Source organism: Bison bison, unplaced genomic scaffold, assembly GCF_000754665.1.
Source record: "Bison bison bison isolate TAMUID 2011002044 unplaced genomic scaffold, Bison_UMD1.0 scf7180017864170, whole genome shotgun sequence".
In the NCBI taxonomy this organism is placed as follows: domain Eukaryota; kingdom Metazoa; phylum Chordata; class Mammalia; order Artiodactyla; family Bovidae; genus Bison; species Bison bison.
The window spans coordinates 1,815,785-1,838,890 of record NW_011494742.1 but is presented as its reverse complement, the minus strand read 5'-3'; the positions used below and the strand labels follow the sequence as shown (position 1 = coordinate 1,838,890).

Sequence of the window (23,106 nt, the reverse complement as noted above, 5' to 3'; positions counted from 1 at the left end):
CCTGGGCCTGGCACGCTTTCTCAGAAAGGAGGAAAAGGAGAAATGCCAACCTCGGGCCTGCAGCACACCTCTCCCGGAAATATAGCCACAGAGGGTAAAACTGCTGCTGCTGCTGCTAAGTTACATCAGTCATGTCCAACTCTGTGTGACCCCATAGACAGCAGCCCACCAGGCTCCCCCGTCCCTGGGATTCTCCAGGCAAGAACACTGGAGTGGGTTGCCATTTCCTTCTCCAGCACATGAAAGTGAAAAGTAAAAGTGAAGTAGCTCAGTCGTGTCTGACTCTTAGCGACCCCATGGACTGCAGCCTACCAGGGTCCTCCATCCGTGGGATTTTCCAGGCAAGAGTACTGGAGTGGGGTGCCATTGCCTTCTCTGGGGTAAAACTGAGGGATTTGCAAAGGGGACCCCATTGGTGGTCCCAGCCTCCTCTTCTGGAGGACCCCTTGCAGCTTCAGAAACCTGAAACTCCAAAGTTTTGTGCCCACAGTGAACAACACTTAAGACCCTTGTGGGTTGGCATCTGGGAATTCCCTCAGAAGGAAGGGACCATTTCCAGGAAGGAGTGATTTTGGGGCCTGAGGCATGGTTTCCTACTGGTGGCAGTATGGTGGCCAAATTCTGCCTTGTTGCTAGTAGACACATCTATTTCTCTCCTTTCAAAGACCAGACCATAGTCTAATCTCTTCTACTGTTACTAGTGGTTTTGTTTTCTTTTCCTCTTTTGAAGTTACTTTCAAAAGCAAAAGTGATCTGACATCCCCATTCCATCCCCATGTTATTTCATCACATCCCCTAATGGGATCTTCACAGTCATTTGACAAAATAAGCAAAGAAACTTGGAAGTCAGGTACCTGGACACATAAACAACAGGGAGGGCCTGGCTGCCCTTACTGACTCGGGAAGAGGTCCAGAGTGCAGAGCAGCAGTTGGGATAGCTTCACCAACAGTAGGGAAGGTTGGGATAGCTTCACCAACAATATGCAGTTGTTTCCTGGGAGCCATTGTTTCCTTATTAATGGAACGATCTTTCCAGGCTGGTTATTCTGTGGTTCGTACAGACTTTGAGTGGTTTTCCTCGAACATCTTTTACTCTCATAGTATTTGACACCTCCTTCTGTCTGTTTTACTTTCTTGAAATGGAATAATAAATAACTTATTTCTGTCACAAGAATTATATCTTCTTATTTATAATATTCATAGAATTGTAGAATATTTTTTATGGAGCCTGGGGAAAACACCATCTTGGTTTCTACTTCAAGTAGTGGTATCAGTGATATGATTTTGTGTGAGACTGTCTCAAACTCTTTACAAGCAGATGCAGTTCTCTTCAACATGTATTGGTCAATCTCTTGATCTCTTATTAGCTCTTTGCCAAGTGGACACTGTTGGAAATACGAAAAATATAAGACACAAACTCTTTTCTCAACTTACTAATTATTTTATTGGAAAGTCTAGATCATTATGAATTGTAATAATAGTAATGTTAATAACAGCATGCCTGTTAGGAGGCAGGCATTCTGGTAGATACTTGATAGATATTTACTTCATTTCAGCCTGAACAAATTCCTCATTTTAGTTCTACTTTAGTCACAAGGAATCTAAGGTCTAGATTAGTTTGTCTGCCCAAAGCTGAATGATGATTGAAGATACATCTGATTGATTCTATGAGTTTGAAATATCATATAACCAAGTGTTCCACTGAGCGTGAGCAAGGTCTGCAGAGCTGTGGTGTAGATGTGGTACTCTCTGCAAGGCCAGAGAAGTGGAAGTTCTGAGTAAGGGATGTTACCTGCTGCTTGAGTTTACCCTGAAAGGAAGAAGCAGGAACTAACCCTGGGCCCAAGTTCAGAAGTGAGAAGGAAAATATGGGCTCCTGATAGAAGATGTTAAAATGAACACTGGAAGACTGTTTTGCCACCTCCAATCCTCTTTAACAAGAGGCAAGCCTTTTACTAAGACCACTGGGGAGAGAGAACTACCTGCCCGAGCCTCAACCCCAGTCACCCTTTATGCTGGATGTCCTTCAAGCAAATTCCTGGCTTGACAAAGGGATGCCCTCAGATAACTTCAATTATTTTTAAATTGGTGCATATAAAAATAAACACATTCCACTTATTACATAACCAAGGTTGAAAAAATAATGTTTTATTGTCAGTTTTATTAGTTGGGAAATGTAATAATTTCCAAGTTTGAGAAATAGTCAGGGAATTATTTTTAACCTTTTGTAATGTCTTGTATGTGCTTTATTGGCATCTCTTAGCAATTCCATTTGCTCCCCAAATCCTGGTTTCCGGCTTCCTTTTCTTTCTTAGGAAAGCCTAAGTCAAATATGAAAGCTGTTTTTTCAGCTCTGAGCTCATGGAGATTGTCCACAGTTGTAGCCTCATTGCACATTCCATCTGAACTTTTTTTCCAACAAGTTCCACAACTTCTTAATCTTATACTAGACTATTATCTGCTTATACCCAGGGCTAACTAGAAAAACTTAAGAAATACGCCATTTGCTCACAAAAGTTCTTTTCCTAAGACTTTACTTAAAGAAAACCTCTCAGTCCTTCTGTCAACGTCTTAGAGTCCAGATGCTGAAGTAACTGTTTATATTTCTCATAAGCATGGGACAGGAAGGCTGTTTAAGGGAAAGTACCTGACGCAGAGACTTGGGTTCAAATTCCTGCTTTAATTTTGCGAGACCCTGAATATGTTTCTTAACATCTCTGAGCCTTGTTTTCCTCATATATAAGATATAGTTAATATTATCTGTCGATATTTCATTGGGTTGTGGGGAGTTTTAGATTGTTTGATCTTCAACCAAAAATAGTCCTTCCAGAAGTAACCAAAAGGACCTCATTAAAAAGTGGCATACCACTTTCACCATGAGGCACCAACCCTGTGAGCAGGACACGTGACAGAAACACCCAGAGGAGCTTAGACCTAACTGGGTTTCCCAGACCTTGCAGGTCCAGTAACTTGCATTTTATTTGGTTTATCTGATAGAACTGAGATCTCTGTTGTCTTCTCAAAAATAGAAGTGCTTTTGACTCGCAGATCTTCCTTTTGATGGCTAAGGGACTTTCCTCCTGTTTAAGATCAGCAGAGACTCTTCTGTCTACTCGAGATGCAGAAACACAAGGAATCAGAGACCATAAAGACACTCAGGACAAAAAGAAGTGTTGTGCCCAAGTCATAGAGCTGAGGATAAGTAAGACTGGAATCGCCATCTTGAGCTGCTTTGGCCCTCCCTCTGCCCGGCAGCATTCATTCGTGACCATAGACCCTGAAGTGAGCATATGAAGTGACTGTATGGAGACACTGCTGTCCAGCAGGGTTCTAAATGAGTTACTGGGGCAGTGTGCAAAATATTCCAGAAAACCTGAGTGCCTTGAGGCCGATTCTTTACTGCATACGCATCCATAACTGTGAGGTGTTTCTGTGCTGAGCTCATCCCCGTGTTCACTAGTGCTCTTTCTTAGTGGTCAGAGATTCGATTTGTGTGACTTGTCTTTGGTTAGGGTAATAGGCATCACACCCTTTCTTACTTTTTATGCTGATTCTTGACCATCTTTCTGCTGTGTGGCAATAGCATTTTTGCCAAGATCTGCTAAAACTCATTCTTCATTATAGATACTCAATAGATATTTGTTAAACAAATGGACAAATGAATATATGCATGAATATTCCCAGCACACATCAATCCAATGGTATTTATGAATTGCCGGACTGACTTCAGTTTACAAAATAAACAGGCCATGAAATTTGAATTTAGTAAAAAGAATTTAGTTCAGGCCTACAGGCCCTATTAGGCTTCCCTGGTGACTCAGTGGTAAAGAATCCGCCTGCCAATGCAGGAAATGCAGGTTCGATCCCTGCGTCAGGAACATCCCTTGGAGCAGGAAATGACAGTCCACTCCAGTATTCTTGCCTGGGAAGTCCCATGGACAGAGGAGCCTGGTGGGCTACAGTTCATGAGGTTCCACAACAGTCACACCTGACTTAGCGACTACACAACCATAGCAACAACAGCGCCTATCAACTGATAACTATCTTGATTATTTTTAGCAAGTTGTTAGAATGTCAGGATTTAAAGCTGCAGTATACTTGCTTTTTTAGGAAAGGGATCACATGCCTTCTTCTGGCATCTCCGCTCTCCTGGTTAAGCTGCCATTGTGGTTTCTCTCTGCATAGCTATCCTCTGATGCTGGTAGAATGTCCACTCGCAGTCATTGCTGTTCAGTTATTTCCTCTTCTCTCCTCAACCCTATTTTCTAGCCTGTGTTAAAGCATCTTTAATAATCTGAGACTGAACATCAATAGGAGATTTTGTACTAAGAATGAAGTCTTCCAAAAGCTACAGTCAAATACCAGCCCATGAAGACAGGAGGAAGAAAAAGTGAAAACCTCAGTTCAGAGGTATACAGATCCACACTTGTAGAACACATACTTTAAATGGGGACTTGCTATCTTGAAAACATATAACTTTCTAAAGGCCCACACCTCCAGCTGAGTAATCAGTATGCAGGTCAAGAAGCAACAGTTAGAACTGGACATGGAACAATAGACTGGTTCCAAATCAGGAAAGGAGTACATCAAGGCTGTATATTGTCACCCTGCTTACTTAACTTATATGCAGAGTACATCATGGGAAATGCCCGTCTGGATGAAGCACAAGCTGGAATCAAGATTGCCAGAAGAAATATCAATAACCTCAGATATGCAGATGACACCACCCTTATGGCAGAAAGTGAAGAGGAACTAAAAAGCCTCTTGATGAAAGTGAAAGAGGAGACTGAAAAAGTTGGCTTAAAGCTCAACATTCAGAAAATGAAGATCATGGCATCTGGTCCCATCACTTTGTGGCAAATAGATGGGGAAACAGTGGAAACAGTGACAGACTTTATTTTGGGGGGCTCCAAAATCACTGCAGATGGTGACTGCAGCCATGAAATTTAAAGACGCTTACTCCTTGGAAGGAAAGTTATGACCAAACTAGACAGCTTATTAAAAAGCAGAGACATTACTTTGTCAAAAAATGTCCATCTAGTCAAAGCTATGGTTTTTCCAGTAGTCATATATGGATGTGAGAATTGGACTATAAAGAAAGCTGAGCTCCGAAGAATTGATGCTTTTGAACTGTGGTATTAGAGAAGACTCTTGAGAGTCCCTTGGACTGCAGGGAGATCCAACCAGTCCATCCTAAAAGAAATCAGGTTGAAGCTGAAACTCCAATACTTTGGCCACTTGATGAGAAAAACTGACTCATTTGAAAAGCCCCTAATGCTGAGAAAGATTGAAGGTGGGAAGAGAATGGGATGACTGAGGATGAGATGGTTGGATGGCATCACTGATGTGATGGACATGCGTTTGAGTACTCCTGGATTTGGTGATGGCCAGGGAAGCCTGATGTACTGCAGTCCATGGGGTCTCAAAGAGTCGGACATGACTGAAACTGAACTGAACCAGGTTCCACTGGGCAGTGAGCTATCCAAATGAACAAAACAAAATTTGATTTGTAAAACATATTATTTGAACAAGGCTTCGAGTGTCTTCAGGGCAAGACCCATAGCTTATTCATCAGCATTTGCCCTATAGTGCTTCAAAGGGAACTTCTAATGTAAATTTGCCCAATAAAGGTTGAGGAAGGAAAAAGGAAACAGGGAGGGCAAGCAGGAATTGTGAACAGTAGAACACACTGGTTAAGCATCCACGATCAAAGGGTGAATTTCTACCCTTAGTGTAGAAACCTTGTCTCGAGTTGGCTCTCTTCTCAGAAATCTACTGGGAGCAGCTTTTGTCCCCTTTAATCACAGTTGTACCTGTAGAGAGCAAACGATCTCTTTTCCAAGGCTGGGTGTCTATGTGTCTACATGGAAATATTTGTGTTGCCTCATTACCCCCTGGTAGTTCAGATGGTAAAGAATCCTCCTTCAATGCAGGAGACTTGGGTTTGATCCCTGGGTTGGGACGATCCCCTGGAGGAGGGCATGGCAACCCACTCCAGTATTCTTGCCTGGAGAATCTCCATGGACAGAGGAGCCTGGCGTGCTGCAGTCCATGTGGTCACTAAGAGTCAGGCACAACTGAGTGACCACGCACACAACACATTATCCACAAGGAGACCCAAATTCCTAGCATTATTCCCAGCCTGACCTAGGGCCCTGTCTTCACCCACCTGCCTTAGAGTCTATATTGTAGCCACACAGAAATTCTTGCTTTTTGCTAAACATGCCATTCTATTTTATGCTTCATGCCTTTGCACCTGCTGCCCTTCCTTCCTCTCATCCCCTTTGAGCCAGTGCTTCTAAATTGTTCAGGACCCAAGTAAAGTATCACCTCCTCAGTGATGTTCCTCCCTCCCTAACAGGAAAGTTGCTCATGCCCTTGGCTCTTATGCCTAACCCCGTTGTCCTTATTACAGAATATTGAGAATTAGTATTTATGTATTTACCTTTAGTACTTTGAGGATAGAGATTTATCTTTGTATTCTCACATGTAAGCCTAGAGGATAGGTACTATTATTAATTCCACTATTAACAAGACTATAGAAGCACTAAGAGGTGAAATAAGTTGCCCAACTCAAGACACACCAATAACTTATAACCCTGTGCTGTGAATTTAGGGAATGTGGGCTCAGAACATATCCTTTCATCTACTTTGAAATGCTACTTTTCTTTAATCATACTGGGTTTTTTGTTACCTTTATTATGGTATCTATATTAATATAAATTCATATTCTTAATCAGCTAGATAAATTATTTATGTTTGTATATGAGTTATATAGTTAATAAGTTCCATTTTAAACTATTATTCTGCAGTATATGCTAGTTGTTAAAATCTCCCCAGTAAATCTCTGGCATGCCCCAGGTGCAAAAGAAGGTAATATTGGTAGTCTTTTCAGCTCAGGGGAGATCATTATTTTTATTCAAATTTCTTATTACTGCATCTTGTGTCTTCAACTAAATATTTGAATACCCCAAAACTGGACCCGTATTTTAACAGTCCCCAAAAGGACGCAGAATGGCTGTGTTCCTGATGGGCAGTGAAACTTTTGCTGAATAAATTAATGCAAGAAAGAAATGCAAAATTTCTTCCTATTGCCACCCACCAGTAACTTGTTGAAAATGTGATATCAAGTTGAATAATGAGGAGTTGACGAACTTTCTTGTTGGGGGTCCCACGTTTCAGAGAATTGGTAGTTAGTTTGGTTGGCAAAGATGGAGTGATTATTCGACCAGCAATCTCTCCTCCAACTCTCCAGGCTTTCAGTCCAACATCTGGTGGCCTCCATCCTTATCACCTTGTAAATAACCAGCATTTCCTCTTCTCATCCTGGCTGGCTCATTCTGGGCTCATTCTCTGCACTAGTCTTTATGCCAGGACACAGCAATAGAAACATTCTAGGTGGGAGAATCAGAATCCAAATGTACTACCAGTAATTAAGAAACACACTGCTACTGGGAAAGGAGTTTTGAGGGGGTAGATAAGCTGTAACTTTAAATCCAGAAGACCCTGGATTTAATTCCCAGCTCTGTCACTTAACTAGGTATAGGACCTTGTTCAAGTTATATAACTTCACAAAGCTTCAGTTTTCTTATTTAAAAAAAAATTGTTTTTCATTAACCAACTACCTGAGAGGGCTATCATGAAGGTTAAAGTTCTTTTCATTTAACCCACCCCCGCTTTTTAAATAAAGACAAAATAATTGTCTGGGTGTTTTTGATATTTAGCAACTCATCCTCACCTCCCTCGTGATTCCATGACCCTGGAGAGTTTGAGCTGCTTCTCCTAAAACGCTTATTCCTTAGCGTGTGTGTGTGTGTGTGTGTGTGTGAAAAGCATCAAGCCTCCAAACTGTAGAACTACTACTTTTTGGCCTTTGAAATGAAATCTAGAGTGCACAAGTCCTTCTTGTTTATCTTTGTCTTAAGACTAGGCCCCGAAGAACTGGACTGATGTCTTGTGACTCTTGGAATCAAATGCCATAGTCTCCTTCCAGTTCCATACTCTGCCAGTGACTATTTCCTTCTCTGATCTCAAGTCCTACCAAGGACTTTTCATCTCCATCATCCACTTCTGGAAATTTCCCTTCACTCTTCTCTGTATGACTGAAAGTCTTCCTCAGATGCTCTAACTTTTAAAATACTCCCCTTATATCTTAAATTATATAATGGCATATCATCCATTAGCTCTGTTTGTGCACCATGCAGTGTTGGAAACAACACAGGCATTATACAAACAAAATGTATTTGGGGCTACTCTGGGGTCTAGCAATGGTGAAATTTCCTTAGAGGATGGTTGAAAAAAGATGCACTGCATCCCATTTATTGAATAGAGCTTGCATAATCAACCAAGTAGAAAGAAATGTTGAGATGCATTTAACCTCATTAGTTTCAGCAGGACTGACTCTCTCCAATCCATCAGAGTTGAGCTACATTAGTGAAACTCAACTATTTCCAAATCTCATTTACATAATGGATGAGAAGTGAAATGAGCCCAATGCAAGGGGAGCCGCCCGGCGGCACTAAAGTTTATCACAATATGTAAGATTTCTTTTAGATCATTGCATTAAATTTCCACTAACAAGATAACAAATTAATTGTATTACTGTACTAGCCCAAAGTCTATTGAGTGGCGAGTACCAGTGAAGGCGGCAGCTGGGATTTCAAGGGCTGTAGTTGGGGAAGGATGCTCAGAGGGATATGGTGACTTTTACCTTAGCTTTCTTCTGCTCCTTTAAGAAATTCTAGGCACCTCTGTAATCTGATGGTAGACTTTGGCTTTATTAGTGAGGTAAGTAAGGATGAGTAAATCAACTGTATCAGACAAGCCTCAGGACATCTAGAAATTGATCATTCTGCCGAAATAAGCACTCTGTGTTTATTAGCTGGGAGTTCATCACTATCACTTCTCCTCATCCAATTCCTAAGAGATTTCAAAGCCATCATCATGGTATTAGCTCGTCTGACTGAACTACCAGAGATAAAGATTAGGAGATCTATCTAATGATGGGTCTGAGTTTCTGTGATTTTTTTTCTCTTCTATTGCAAAAAAGAGAGCTTTTCTGGTACACATTCTGTGTCTATATGTGTGTGCCTACACACAGTCACAGTGGTTTCCATTTTATAGGATGATTTCAAACAGTGGAACAAAGTAGGTGGTTTGAAGAAAGCCACACTCAAACCGTTAAAGCAATGCAACTTTCTCACACATAAAGCTAAGACTACTTAAGGGGGCTATATGCTGAACTGACTTCTCTAGTGACACAGTGTGTCCATCCAGTGGGTGATATCACACTGAGAGTAATTAGATTCTGCAACCACATTTATAATCCTAACATCCATACATGGCCAGACTCCTACAGATAGGTTCTTGAGAGATGAGTACATATTCGACTGATCTTTCACAAACCAGCAAGTATGCATTTATCTATTTATACATATATTTATAGACACACATGCATTTAAGCTCCTGATATCAAGCTCTTTTCTCAATGTGGCTTCTAAATAAGCAGTAATCAAAATGCAAATCAGGTGACCCAGTTAGCATCAAGATCTGTATTGCCATGCAGATGTTCTCTGCATCTCTGTGTTCTAAAGGTAAAAAGGAAGATACTACAAAAGATGCTTATATTAACAACTTCACATTAAGGAGAGTAGGGAAGAATCCCTCAGAGCCAGTGGCCTTGTAGCTTGTATCACAACTGCCATTTTTGGCTTGGTCTGTTTGAAAGCTGCCCTGTAGAGTATAGAATAATAAGCATGTACCAGGAGAGCAAGAAGACTGCTTCTGTGAAGCCTCAGATTGCAACCCGTGTAACAGAAAGCCAACACACTGGCCTGAGACAGTCAAAAAATAAAGCTGGGGTCAGAGTAATGGCCCTGCCATCCTCCCTGTGTACCACTGGGCAGAGCAAGATACATCCCTTTCTGGGGCCTCAGTTTCCCAGGAAGGACTGGACTAGTTCCTTTCCAACTCTAAACTGCATTGATTTTCCTTTACTGAAGCTTCTTGGTGCTCATCTATTGACGAAGCCTGCTTTATGCGCATCAGTTGCAAATTCCTAACCTACCTGATCACCAAGGATGTAACAAAACCCCGTACTTGGTGCAGTGTGCTACTAAATTGTTTTAATGACCTGTAGGCATCCTTCCTTTGCTAGTATCTTTTGAAAATCCCTGTGTTATATTTTTCAGAGAAACAGGTACCACTTGACTCTACCTTTTTTTTTAAGCATTGGGGAGTTTCATCAGCATTCTGTTTGGTTACATCTATCTGTGCTTAGTCCTTCTGGTGTGTGTGTATGTGTGTGTACACAGGAATTGACTTAGGCAGGCCAGGATACTAACCTGAACCTAAAAGTATCTTTGAACCTTGAGCTGTGTACAAAATGTGTCGTGTGTGTGTGTACCCATGTCTGTTTTTTTCCTAAGAAGAGGTTCTGATGTCTAACATGCAGAAAGATTAAAAACTTCTAACTCACGATGTCTCCTCTTTGCATTTGTGATGTTTGCTGTATTTCCATTCTGATATCATTGGGCACATCTAGAAAATAGCTTTCATCTGATGTGACTTTTTCACTGTAGGATTAGGATAGACTGGCTTCTACAGCATTAGAATTTACTGCATAAAGGAGTCTTTAATAAAATATCTCTTTGAAGTTCTAATAGACAAAATATTCTCTTCTCAGCCCATTTCTTCACTTCAAAATTAAGAGAAGCAAGAACAAATCAGATTGTTAGCGGTTTCTCTGAATCTGGACAACTTAGAATAGTAGAGCTAGAATAGATTCTGACCAAGAGGAAACTGAGACACAGGTTCAATCCTTGAATTGAGAAGATCCCCTAGAGGAGGAAATGGCAACCCACTCCGGTATTCTTGCCTGGAGAATCCCATGGGCAGAGGAACCTGGCAGCTGTAGTCCGTGGGGTCCCAAAGAGCTGGACACAACTGAGTGATTAAGCATGCAGAAGATACACATGACTTGAACATATGAAATAAGTTTAAAATGAAACAATTAGCACCAAGACTGTAGTGCTGAGTAATAATAGTTAACACAGTTGACTGCTTACTGTATCTAGGCACCATAATAAGTGGTTTTGTATGTGTTAATATTTCTGTTACTGGTATAACAAATTTCCACAAACTTGGTAGCTTAACCAACAAAAATGTATTATATTACAATGTAAGAGGTCAGAAATCCCAAATGAGTCTCACTGAGCTAAAATCAAAGTATCAACTTCCTTTCTGCAAACTATAGGAAAGAATCTATGTTCTTGCTTTTTCCAACCTTCCTGAGGCAACTTGCATTCCTTAACTGAGGGGTCCCAAACCCCTGGGCCATGGACCAGTACCCATCCACAGCCTGTTAGGAACCCCAGCTGCACGCCAGGAGGAGAGTGGGAGGCAAGCAAGCGAAGCTTCATTTGCCACTTTCCTTTCTCTCCATTGCTCATATTACTGCCTGACCATCCCCACTGCCCCCACCCCCATCCATGGAAAAATTGTCTTCCACAAAACAGCCCCTGGTGTCAGAAAGATTGGGGATCACTGCTTTAACTTGTATCCCTCCTCCATCTTAGCTGCTCCCTTACCCTACTTCAATCACCACATCTCTTTCTCTGACTCTTCTACCTCCTTTTATTTAAATGAACTTAAACTTTTCACTACATTTTGACCGTCTCGTTATCAAGGATATTCTCCAGATATCAAGGTCAGCTGATTAATTAACAGAATTAATACAACCTTAATTCCTACTTGCCATGATACATAGCACATTCACAGGTTCTAGGAATTATAAAGAGGGGCATTATTTTCTACTACAATATATAAACTTTTTTAATCCTCAGTAACCTCGTTTAAACAGATGAGGATACTGAACACAGAGAGTTGACATGAATTGCCCCAAATCACACAGCTAGTAATGCAGGTATCTTACCCCCAGAGAATGTCACCTGTACTCTGCACTGTGCTGAAAAAGGAGTTTTAGGTTAGAAGACCATGTGTGAACAGAAATAATTTGAGCAGCTTCCCCAGAAGGTTTGGGCCTAGAAGAAGAGATGTATATTCCATTTGTCCATTCGTCCATCCAACACTTTTGAGTATCTAATACCCATCAAGCTAAGTGCTAGGGAATCAAAATAAAGTTAGACATGGTTCCTGACTTTTAGATTTTGCAGTTACCTACAAGAATTGTCAGAACAATGAACAAATAATTACATAATAGGAGATAAATCCTATTGTAGAAGTCTCTCCAAGATGATAAGACATATATGTGGAAGGGAGAAACTAACTCTACCTAACCACAAGATGTGGGTTTAATTTTTCCCAACTACCTTTCCAAACATATGTTTCAGTATTTGGTTTTTACAACTCAGCCCAAGCACTCTTGTCTCAGTTTCACAAAGAAGGATTGTTATTTCCTTTTGCTCTTGTCATTTCCCAGTCCTGGCAGGCCTTCTCTCTACTTTTAGTTGTTGAATTCTACTTATTATTCAAGACTGGGCTTTTTGTGCTTGTATCTGTCTTCCTGCATGGATGGGTTTGCCCCATTCAGAGAAGGTTCTTGTTCCCTATACTTAAAGGTACCTGGCACTTACAGGCTCTTAATGAATGTTGAATTAATACATGAGTGAACACAAGACCACCTCAGATCCCACTGAGATCTCACTTTCCTCCTAATTCATGGAGGAAATGAATTTGACTTCCTATGAATTTGACTCCTTTGACTTCCGATCTCACTTGGTTTATCAGTTTTGTAAGTGTTTCTGTTTTATCGCACTCTACTTAACTCAACCTTCTTTGTGAAGACAGAGATCACATTTTCTGAGTTGTGCTATGCAGCACTCAAATAACTGCTGGTTTTAAAATGACTGACTCCAGGCTCACTGAATAGCATCCTACTTACAAGTGACCTTGGCTGAATTTCATCTCTTAAGATCCTGAAATGAAGTAAAATTCATTTGACACAAAACACATGTTGATAGGGCATCACCAGGAATTGAGCAGGTTGTTCGCAGTGTGTAGGCTCGAGGAGAAAAGGGCGCTGAGAAGCAGCCCGTGCTCCTGTACAAACCATGAACAGCGGGGTGCACTGCGCACAGGAAGTCATGCTTCATTTGAACGTTTACAATCATACCCTCTCTTTGCTAAGATCTGGGCCCTTGGGGATCTCCACCTAGGTGTCATGGCTTTTACAAATTTACCCAAAGATTCTGTATGTGTCGCAAAGGTTCTGATTTTTTGATGATTAAAGAGGCCCTTTAGGATACTTCAGAATCTTTATAAAAAGTAACAGCTACCTTTATGCTATGCAGAGGTAATTAGAATGTAATTCTTAGAAAACTTAGGGGCTTCAACTGTTTTGACCAGTGTCACATCCTTGGTGTGGTAGATGTTCAATAAATACTTGCTGAGTTAATGAATAAGATGATGTAACAAAAATAACATTTTTATTGACTTTGGCACAGAAGTACATTATTTTCCAAATCCATCTATTTCTTAATTCACTTTATTCTATAACGTGTATCCCCTTATTTACCATGAGTGAAGTTCATTTGCAAATAAGAATAAAAGAGAAATGGGAGAATTCATACAGACAACCAGCATATGAGAAAAGGAATTAAAATCAAGTTATCAGGATGAGTTTCCTCTTGTGAAAAATACATACTGGTTGACCCAAAAGTCAATGTGTTAGGGAACAGAAAAGAACTTTGAATTGAGTCAAGAGGCCTGGATTTCAGCTCCGCTTTTTCCTACACATGTGATATGTGAGCTTGGGCACTCACCTGGTCATCTTTGCCTTGGTTTTCTTATTTGTGGATCTGGAGTTTCACCCTCTGACTCTTGGCATCCATACATAGGGATGCTGCAAGGGGCAAATGGCAGAATGCATATCATTGCTCCTTGCAAGATTAAAAGCCACTGACTGTTCAACAAAACATGCCTCTCAGTCCATGCCAAGTCCTACATTCTACTGTGAAAGGATCAAAAAGAAGATGGAAGGAACTAACCACCCCAGTGGTGTCAGCCTTTCTCACTGTGCCATTCTGAGTTTTGTCCACAGGAAACATCTGGGCATTTGCAAATCTTAGAATTAAAAAATTAATTAAGTCTATATTAATCGCATGCTGTTTTACAGATATATTGCTTTCTGTAGTAGATATTACAAAATGAATTACGTATGATCCCTGGATGATGATTCTATCAGCACTTTTAAAGAAAGTATGAAATGAGGACTCAGCCAGGAGTTAAGATCTAGTTTTTACTACTTCTTACCAGCGGTGTGTTTTTAGATGAGTTGTCTCACCTCCTTGAACCCCCATTTTCTCTTCTAGAAAAGAGGAGTAAATAGTAACTGTCCCACAAAGATTTGTTTGTTTCTCCATAAAGAACATGAGATGAGTAGATAACTAACTTTATAAACCTGAGCGACATACAGATTACTCTGTGGTTTGGCTGGTTTTTATTATCCAAGGTCACAAAGCTCATTACAGGGATCCTGGGAAAATCAGCCACTGTTAGACCCTGCTTTTCCTGCATGACCCCTGTAACCTTGAGCAACCTGGGGAAGAGGTAACTGAACAGCAACTACTACTTCGGAAGAAACAGAATCAAAATATCGAAGCTATTGATTCAATATTGACTCACCCTTAAGGCAGTAAACAATGCTTTGGTCTCTGACCTTTCCGCATCCTGGGGCAGTCAATAACCTGGCCTCTAGAAGCAGCGTCTGCCACTGATTCTGATTTGGGAGTACTTTAACCTTGAACTGAGCTCCAAGTAACCAAGGCAACAGGAAGTCAGCTTCTGCATCAGAGGAGCTGGAATCCATAAATCAAGTCTCTAATGCAAACACAGTGTGCAGGTAGAGGTTTAAGAGGATAAGTGATCTATGAGAAATTACCTTTGAAAATGAGTGACTATCCCTCGACAGGCTATGCACAGTTTCAAAGACTTTTTTAGAAAATTTATCAATCAAGGTCAACAGATTATAGTAGAATGTTTTCGTTTAAGTTTAACTTTTTTGATTTCTCTTTGGCTCATCTCTCTTAATTATGAACAGATGTTGGATCCACGAGGTTATTAGCATTGTTATTTCCTCCTTTAAAATGTACTGGCCTCCAGATAGGCAAGCCTCAGTACAGTTTGTCCTGTGTTGGGGTTTGGGGCTCCTCTGAACACATCTACCATCTTCGTACAGTCTGCTGTCTGAATTTGACAGAGTGATCCTTTCCCAGATCGAAGCCATCATTCATTGCCTTTCCTCATGCCCCAGTATAAGCAGCAGGGCCACACCTCAGTGGTCTAGTCAGGACAGTGCTGAATCTGGCTTTCTTCATGACTGGTCTCCAGCCTCAAAAATCTTCCTCCCTTGGAGAGAACAGCCAGGCTCATGCTGGAAAGGAACTTGCCAAATACCCCACCATTCTGCTGTCACCTAGCATTTGTGAGAACTGGTTTTGAAATGTTTCCCATTTGTCTGGTCCTTTGGGTACCTCTTCATGGCAGCATGTGCTGCCACCTGGAATGAAGGGAAGCCAAGACTTCCAGTGGCCAGCCTGTCCAATGCTGTCTCCCAAGGAGAAGTCACCCATTCCAGTTTCCTGAGACCTCTGCTCCTAGACAGAGTTTGTGAATTGCTAGTACTGTTATATCAGCCTTCGTTTACAGTTTATCTAATATTCTTGCCCACATACACTACTTCTGGAATTATTTCCCTAGTCCTTTCAAAACTGGAATATGTCTGAGAAAACATCAGGATTTTTTTTGTTTTGTTTTCAAATTCATTGGATGGCAATTAGTAAACAGTACTATAATCTAGAAAATCCTAAATTATCTAGGGCTTTCAAGATAGCTAAATAGTGACCATCTGAATTATAGAGTGTTCCAAGTGTCATTTTATTATTTTTAACATATTCTGTAATATAAACACTTGAGTAGCAAAGTACACCCAAGAGAGGTGTGATCAGATCCATTTTAATGGCATGATGTGGATTGTGAATCTCTGTTTGAAAAGGGTACAACCAAAATGGCTTAAAATCACTGTGTTCCCAAGTGAAAGTTAAATATCTGCCTGCTAATCCTGTTTATGGCTCAGTCCTTGTGCATGTCATAATTTGAGTAAAGAGCTACCTGCCCCACCTGTGTCCACAGGTACAAAGAGGACAGACAGATCAGGGAGAGGACCTAGAATCCAACAGACCTCTGGCAGCTTAAAGTTCCAGAGGTGTGCTGTGCCAAGGACGCTTGCGCCCGTTTGACGAGAACAGGGCCAGGGTGGCGCAGGGTACCACTGTGGGGGATTCTCCTGACTTAGGCTTTCTGTCCCATTGCTAGATTTGTTAGCCATCCACAGTCAAAGTGCATCAGCCAGTCTACTCTGATGACCATACTCTGATAGACCACTAGGGTCTTTCTAAACTATGTGTATTTTCTCAATGGAAAAACAGTTTAAAATATGTTTGTAGTTTAAAAAATATTCACACTAAAGAAGGCTAAAGAGCAGAAGTAAAAACTCCCACACTAATCTTTCCTGTGCTCTCTTTCCTCGGAATAACCACAGTTAGCTATTTGGATGTATCTCCTGGCAGAAGATTCTGTTTGCATTTTACATATATTACCTGTGTTTACCTTGCCTATCCCTTGCACACCTACATATTTTCAAACTGGCATCATCCAGGGGTCATTTCCATGATTGTTGCACTTCCTGATTTCTTGGTGGTTGTGCCTTGCAGTCTCTCTGTCATAGAATTTGATGTTTGTGCACCCCCACTGTCAAAACTCTATGAAATATGAAATCAAAAAACAAAAATGGTATTGTTATTTACAGCTCCTCAAGTGGAAGCTTCAGAGGTTTGGGGTGGAGAGTAGGAGGAAGGTCAGTTCAGTTCAGTTCAGTCGTTCAGTCATGTCCGACCCTTTGTGACCCCATGAATTGCAGCATGCCAGGCCTCCTGTCCATCACCAACTCCCGGAGTTCACTCAAACTCACATCCATTGAGTCGGTTATGCCATCCAGCCATCTCATCCTCTGTCGTCCCCTTCTCCTCCTGCCCCAAATCCCTCCCAGCATCAGAGTCTTTTCCAATGAGTCAACTCGTCACACGAGGTGGCCAAAGTACTGGAGTTTCAGCTTTAGCATCATTCCTTCCAAAGAACACCCAGGACTGATCTCTTTAGAATGGACTGGTTGGATCTCCTTGCAGTCCATGGGACTCTCAAGAGTCTTCTCCAACACCACAGGTCAAAAGCATCAATTCTTCGGCGCTCAGCCTTCTTCACAGTCCAACTCTCACATCCATACATGACCACTGGAAAAACCATAGCCTTGACTAGATGGACCTTTGTTGGCAAAGTAATGTCTCTGCTTTTGAATATGCTATCTAGGTAGTGGAAGGTAAATGAAAATGTCAGGATTTCTTCCTTAGGTGGTTACAGATGCCTTTTCCAGGTGTGATACAGGGCCTCTGTGTCCTCAGTGTGAAGCATGCTGTTGGTAGGCGGGGTCATGGGCAGATGTTGGAAGATGGCCAGTGCACCAAGATGACCCCTGAGTTTAGCATCTGGCTACTTGAAAACTTCCAGCTCTGACAATAAGAGCTGGATGAGTTTAGTCAGTTATCTCTTAACATCCCAGAAATGTGTTGACCTCTTCTATAAAATTAAGAAAATAGTAATCTCTACACTACATGCTTCACAGGGCTGCTGTTAAGGCCCAAGTAAGCAGATCTCACTGTGGAGGTACGTTGACAGTCTAGGAGGAACCAGTGTCACTCAAGTTGGTTGGATGGGAAAAAAGTCAACAATTGCTATTTGTTATTGTTATTGCTATTTGCCACTTCTTGTTGTTGCTATCAGTGGTCTGTAGCCTACAAATAAAGAAATTCTGAGTAGATGACCTTTTGACATGGATTCAGATACCTCCAGTCTCTGAACTTAGGCTTAGATGAGTTGGAGAGTGATTTTTTTTTTTTTTTCAGTTAGGGATGTAGAAGGTCCCCAGAAATCCCTGGTCATGTCAGGTAGGAGAACTGAGGCTTTGCTGGCTGGTTTTAGTTTGACCTGTGGAGCAAGTTATAATAGTGATAGTAGTAAAAATAGCAATAATCATGACAGGAAACACATAGCATGGACTATGTGTCAGACATTGTTCTGAGCCCTTTATTTTGATTGACTTATGGATGCTGCAAACCACTCCTATGAGAAAATGTGGTTCCGTCCCATCTGCACAGTTAAGGAAGCTTGAAGCTTGGAGAGGTTAAGCAACTTGCTCATGATCACGCAGCTGATAAGTAAGAGGGCTTGGATTTGAGCCCAGGAAACAAGGCTCCAGAATAGTTCTTATAATGTGTCATGTAGTAAATTTCCAGACCCATCCACAGGCACCTTATAAGAGCCTACCCAGGCTTTTCAGCATCATAAAGATGTGACTATTATGACCAGACACTCAAAGGCCCCCACGTACAGCTCTCACTTGGTCTGATGACTATTTATACAACAGTCCCCACAGGGCATCTTCTGCCTCCAGAAGACTGACTTCTTGCCTGAATCATCTTCATTCCCCACCCATGACTTAGGAGACATTCTCCTAAGCACTGAGAATGCCTTTTCTTCAACCATGCTGCTCTGGGAAGCCTTTCCCCACTTCTTCCCACACTAACCCCTTCCTCCCGAGCACCTAGAATGAATAACATGCAGACCTGCCCACACTTGTTGCCCACACTTTTCCTTTTCATTTAGTCTTGTCTCCTCAGCTGACTGAGATGAGAAGCCTCGCTAGGATGGGGTGCACTTCTCCCCTTCATGCTGTGTATACCACAACCTCTGTAAAAAACAGGCTTCCTGACCCATGGAAGGTAAAGTGTATGCAATGGATAATCCATTAGACCTGTGCCCTGACCCCTACTTTCAGGTAGCCCACCTAAATGTTGTCACCACTAACAGCCACAAAACCAAAACCAGTCATGCTTCTAATTCTTTTTTTTTTCTTTAAACATTCTAAAATGTCATTCTTGCAGCCAAAGTTCAGATCATTTGATGATGTGACCTTGGGTCATTTTCAGATTTTATGTTGTCTGTCTTCCTGTTTCTTTAAAGTGACTGTAGGCTTTGGGGTCATTGTTTTTTTAGGGATACCAAGTCCCCACTTAAAAGTGGACCAAACGGCAACGCATGGTAAGAACGAGAGCTCAGCGTCCACCGTGATGACCAGGAAGAAGCCAGCCACGGTGGACAGTGTTGCGATCCCACCTGCCCCAGTGTTATCTCTCCTTGCTGCATCGGCAGCAACGTCGGATGCAGGTGAGCACTTCAGATGCTTTGGATTTGCCCCAGGGAAGGTGGGCGTGGCGAAGCCCTCTGGAAATGTGCTTCTGAATACAGGTAAGCGTTCTGTGCTCAGCCAACCTCCCACAGATGCTGAGCACAGGCGCTGTTTCAGCACTGGATTTTTCAAGTGGGAGAAGGTCTAAGAAAGGAAGGAGATCATCTCAGAACCTGGAAGCAGAGGTCAGTGGGTAATAGTAACAGTATTAATCACTGAATTCTTCGTAATTACTAGCCTCGGCACAAAGGACCTTATATGTGTCATCTCATGTAACTCATAAAAGAGCTCTCTGGAACAAATACGTGCATCTTCATTCCAGAAGAGGAAGCTAAGGGTAAGGAAACTTGCCCCGGGAAATTTTAGACAGTCAAGATTTCAACTCAGGTCCAAAACACATGGTCTCGACCACTGCATTTCACTATCTCCTGTGCTCACCAGGGTTAGGAGACAATAATCAGCGCTTCCCTGAGGGTCAATTCATTCTGCCTCATGATGTCATGAATTCCTCAATAGCCACCTGGCTCCTCACTAGCAGTTTATAAAATACAAGCTCCTTACTCAGACATCCCTTATGCTCTGCCTTCCATTACTTCACACATCATCTCCTGTATCAACCCCAGTATGCTAGACTCATCCCTACTGCCAGGAAGGAAGACCTTGTGCTTGGCTTAACACCTTTCTTGAGGACAGCCTTACTCAATTCCTATTCACATCCTTCAGATCTTCAAGGCCCAGCAAGTAAGTCACACCTTCTCTGAATACCAATAGCGTGCAGCATCTCTGTCGTGCATTTGGACTGCATAAGAAATGCTTCCTTTAACTTTTCCCTTGTGACAAAATTGTATGTACCTTAGAGATAGAACCCATGATTTAGATTCTTCTGTCTTCATGGCACCCAGAATGATGGCACATTCCATAAAATGTGTTGAATTGATGTACTGGTAAATCTTAGGCATATTGCCGTATTTAGAAATGCCTATTATGATTAGAAGCCCAAGAAGACACTCATTATTGATATTCACCCTAAACCCACCTTCCTCCAGGCAAGAATACTGGAGTGGGTTGCCATGCCCTCCTCCAGGGGATCATCCCAACCCAGGGATCAAACCCAGGTCTCCCACATTGCAGGTGGATTCTTTAACGTCTGAGCCACCAGAAAAGCCCTCTAATTCAGCAGATTGCTTTAAATAGAGAACTCAACTTGTCTCCATACCCACCTCTTTCACTGAGACCATTGGTAATTAGGAAAGGAGGCCAACTGAAATAACAGAAAGAAGTATTTGGCATGATTTCCCACGTTGAGTCTCACAAAATATCAGTAGGTGTTTTGTGATAGATGTTTTCAAACTTAGATGAGTGTGAGGAATGCTACTCTGTACCTGCTTCCTTCTGCAGGGTTTTCCTAAGCCTTTAATTGACCAGTGTGCACCGTGAAGTTCCAGGAGGGTGAGACACAGAATTTCATGATCTTACCTGACCACACAACCTCATTTTTTTTTCCTGGGAATAGTTCTTAATATCTCTTGGAAATGGTAGTCTTTACCACCACTTGGGAAATCTTGCTTTGAAGAAATGGGATCATCTATCCAATATGATCAAGAATATTAGCATCTTTCACTTGCTAGGTGTGAAATGAAACGTTTTTGATGGAAATGCCAGGTAAAGGATGCCAGCTATGAGAACAGCTCTCCCTCTAGGAGGGAGAATCACAGAGGAAAGCAGAAGAAGCTGCCCCTGAGACTTGCAGTATCTTTGTGGAAGGGCATCTGTGAATAGAGAAGAGGGCACTGCTACCATGCCTGGAACTCTAGGAATTCATCACTTGGCTGGAGCAAAAGATTTGGGCCAGAGTCTGCATGTGTGTGTGTGCATGCTAAGTCACTTTAGTTGTGTCCCACTCTTTGCAACCCCATGGACTGTAACCCCCCAGGCTCCTCTGTCCATGTGATTCTCCAGGCAAGAATACTGGAGTGGGTTGCCATGCTCCATTCCAGGGGATGTCTCCAACCCAGGGACTGAACCCATGTCTCTTATGTCTCCTGCATTGGCAGGGGTTTTCTTTAGCACTGGTGCCACCTGGGAAGCCCAAAGTATGCATACCCATCCAGATAACTGCTTATTGAACTCTGTCAGTTAAGCTCTGGAGACCTCCCTTTATGGATTTAAAAATTAGCCTGTGTGTTTCTGCCTTTGCTTGCCAAGAATAGATATTTCCCAGAGGCAAAAGACAGGTGATCCCCTGTTTTCCTTTCCTGAACTCTTTCCATCCTGAGTGAGAGAATGCATTCTTGGGATCCCAAGCTTCTACAGGCTCGCCTCCTCTATTTGCATTCAATAATTTACAAATATGCCAAATGGGCATAGAAATAGGTGGATATTAAACTTTTAAACCTGCCTTTCTGGTAATAAGAGCTGAGCCAAAGCCCTCCTGTTTCAGGATATAGGAATAGGCTGTTTATTTTTGGCAGTGCTCAAAGGAGAGCCTCACGAGAATTTTACAGATTTGGTCCATTTCCGGGTCTTAGACTGCTGAGCGGAACTTTACGGGAAAACAAGCTAAAGACCTACTGCAGGTGCTGGAGACCAGACCGTCGTGAGATTCCACTCCCCACAGACAAATGTCTTCCCATAAATCTAAGAGAGTTAGGGTTGCACAACCTGGGCTCATGCCCAGTGCCCCATTTCACATGTAAAGACATTGATGCTTCCAAGATTCAGAAATTTGCCTGAGGTCATGCAGTTGGATTAGAATTCAAATTTCTTGATTTACTGCCTGATTTCCAGTGGAATCTCATTTCTGTCATAGGCCCAACAGTAGCAGAGGCAGACTTCTTTCTCCCTAATTATGGACTTCTAATTTTTTTAGAGAACAGTGAGTGAAACTCATAATTGGATGCTTTAACCAAAGTCAAGTATACAGAAGGCGGTTAATAAATAGTTTCTGGGTTTGATTTCATTCAGTTCGGTGCTTGTACACTGCTGCTGCTGCTGCTGCTGCTGCTGCTAAGTCGCTTCATTCGTGTCCGACTCTGTGCGACCCCATAGACGGCAGCCCACCAGGCTCCCCCATCCCTGGGATTCTCCAGGCAAGAACACTGGAGTGGGTTGCCATTTCCTTCTCCAATGCATGAAAGTGAAAAGTGAAAGTGAAGCCACTCAGTCGTGTCCGACCCTCAGCGAGCCCATGGACTGCAGCCTTCCAGGCTCCTCCATCCATGGGATTTTTCAGGCAAGAGTACTGGAGTGGGGTGCGATGAGAAAACTCACTTTATTGTTTTCTTTAGAGTACCATCTTTCACTATAAATAAGGTAATTTAGAAATTACTTCTGGCTGTATACAGAAATCAACTTATTTTCCAATAGGTCATCATTTCTATGGAATGATTTTGAAAACCCAGACAAATGCGAGAAGGAAAAGGAAAGAAGAGTAAAATTAAGTTGCTTATAAAGCATAACTAATTTAAGAAATCATTTATTGAGGTATTTTTTTGACCACGTGGCATGAGGTATCCCCAACCAGAGATGGAACCCATCCTCTCTGCAGTGGAAGTACAGGGTCCTAACCACTGGACTGCCAGGGAATTCCCTATTGAGATTTTTAAAATGCTAAAATAATTCAATTAACTTGAAATTCCATTTACTTTAAGGTATCTAGTACAGTCCCTGACACATAGTAGGTGCTGAATAAATAATCACTGAGTGAAATGAATGATTACAAGGGAATAGCTGTATACGTATTCAGTACCAAACAACATGGGAGACATCTGAGAAAAACATGTTTGATA

At 41.9% G+C, this 23,106-nt stretch overlaps 1 protein-coding gene across 1 annotated transcript in view; it reads left to right on the top strand.

The window, feature by feature from the left end:
* Nucleotides 1-23,106, top strand: part of SETBP1 (SET binding protein 1) — a gene marked incomplete at its 3' end in the record, with an annotated part of 386,054 nt that overhangs the window by 342,500 nt on the left and 20,448 nt on the right. The window contains exon 4 of the mRNA XM_010842038.1: nt 19,126-19,296. Coding sequence (XP_010840340.1) covers nt 19,126-19,296 — 171 coding nt within the window. The remainder of the gene's footprint in view (nt 1-19,125; nt 19,297-23,106) is intronic.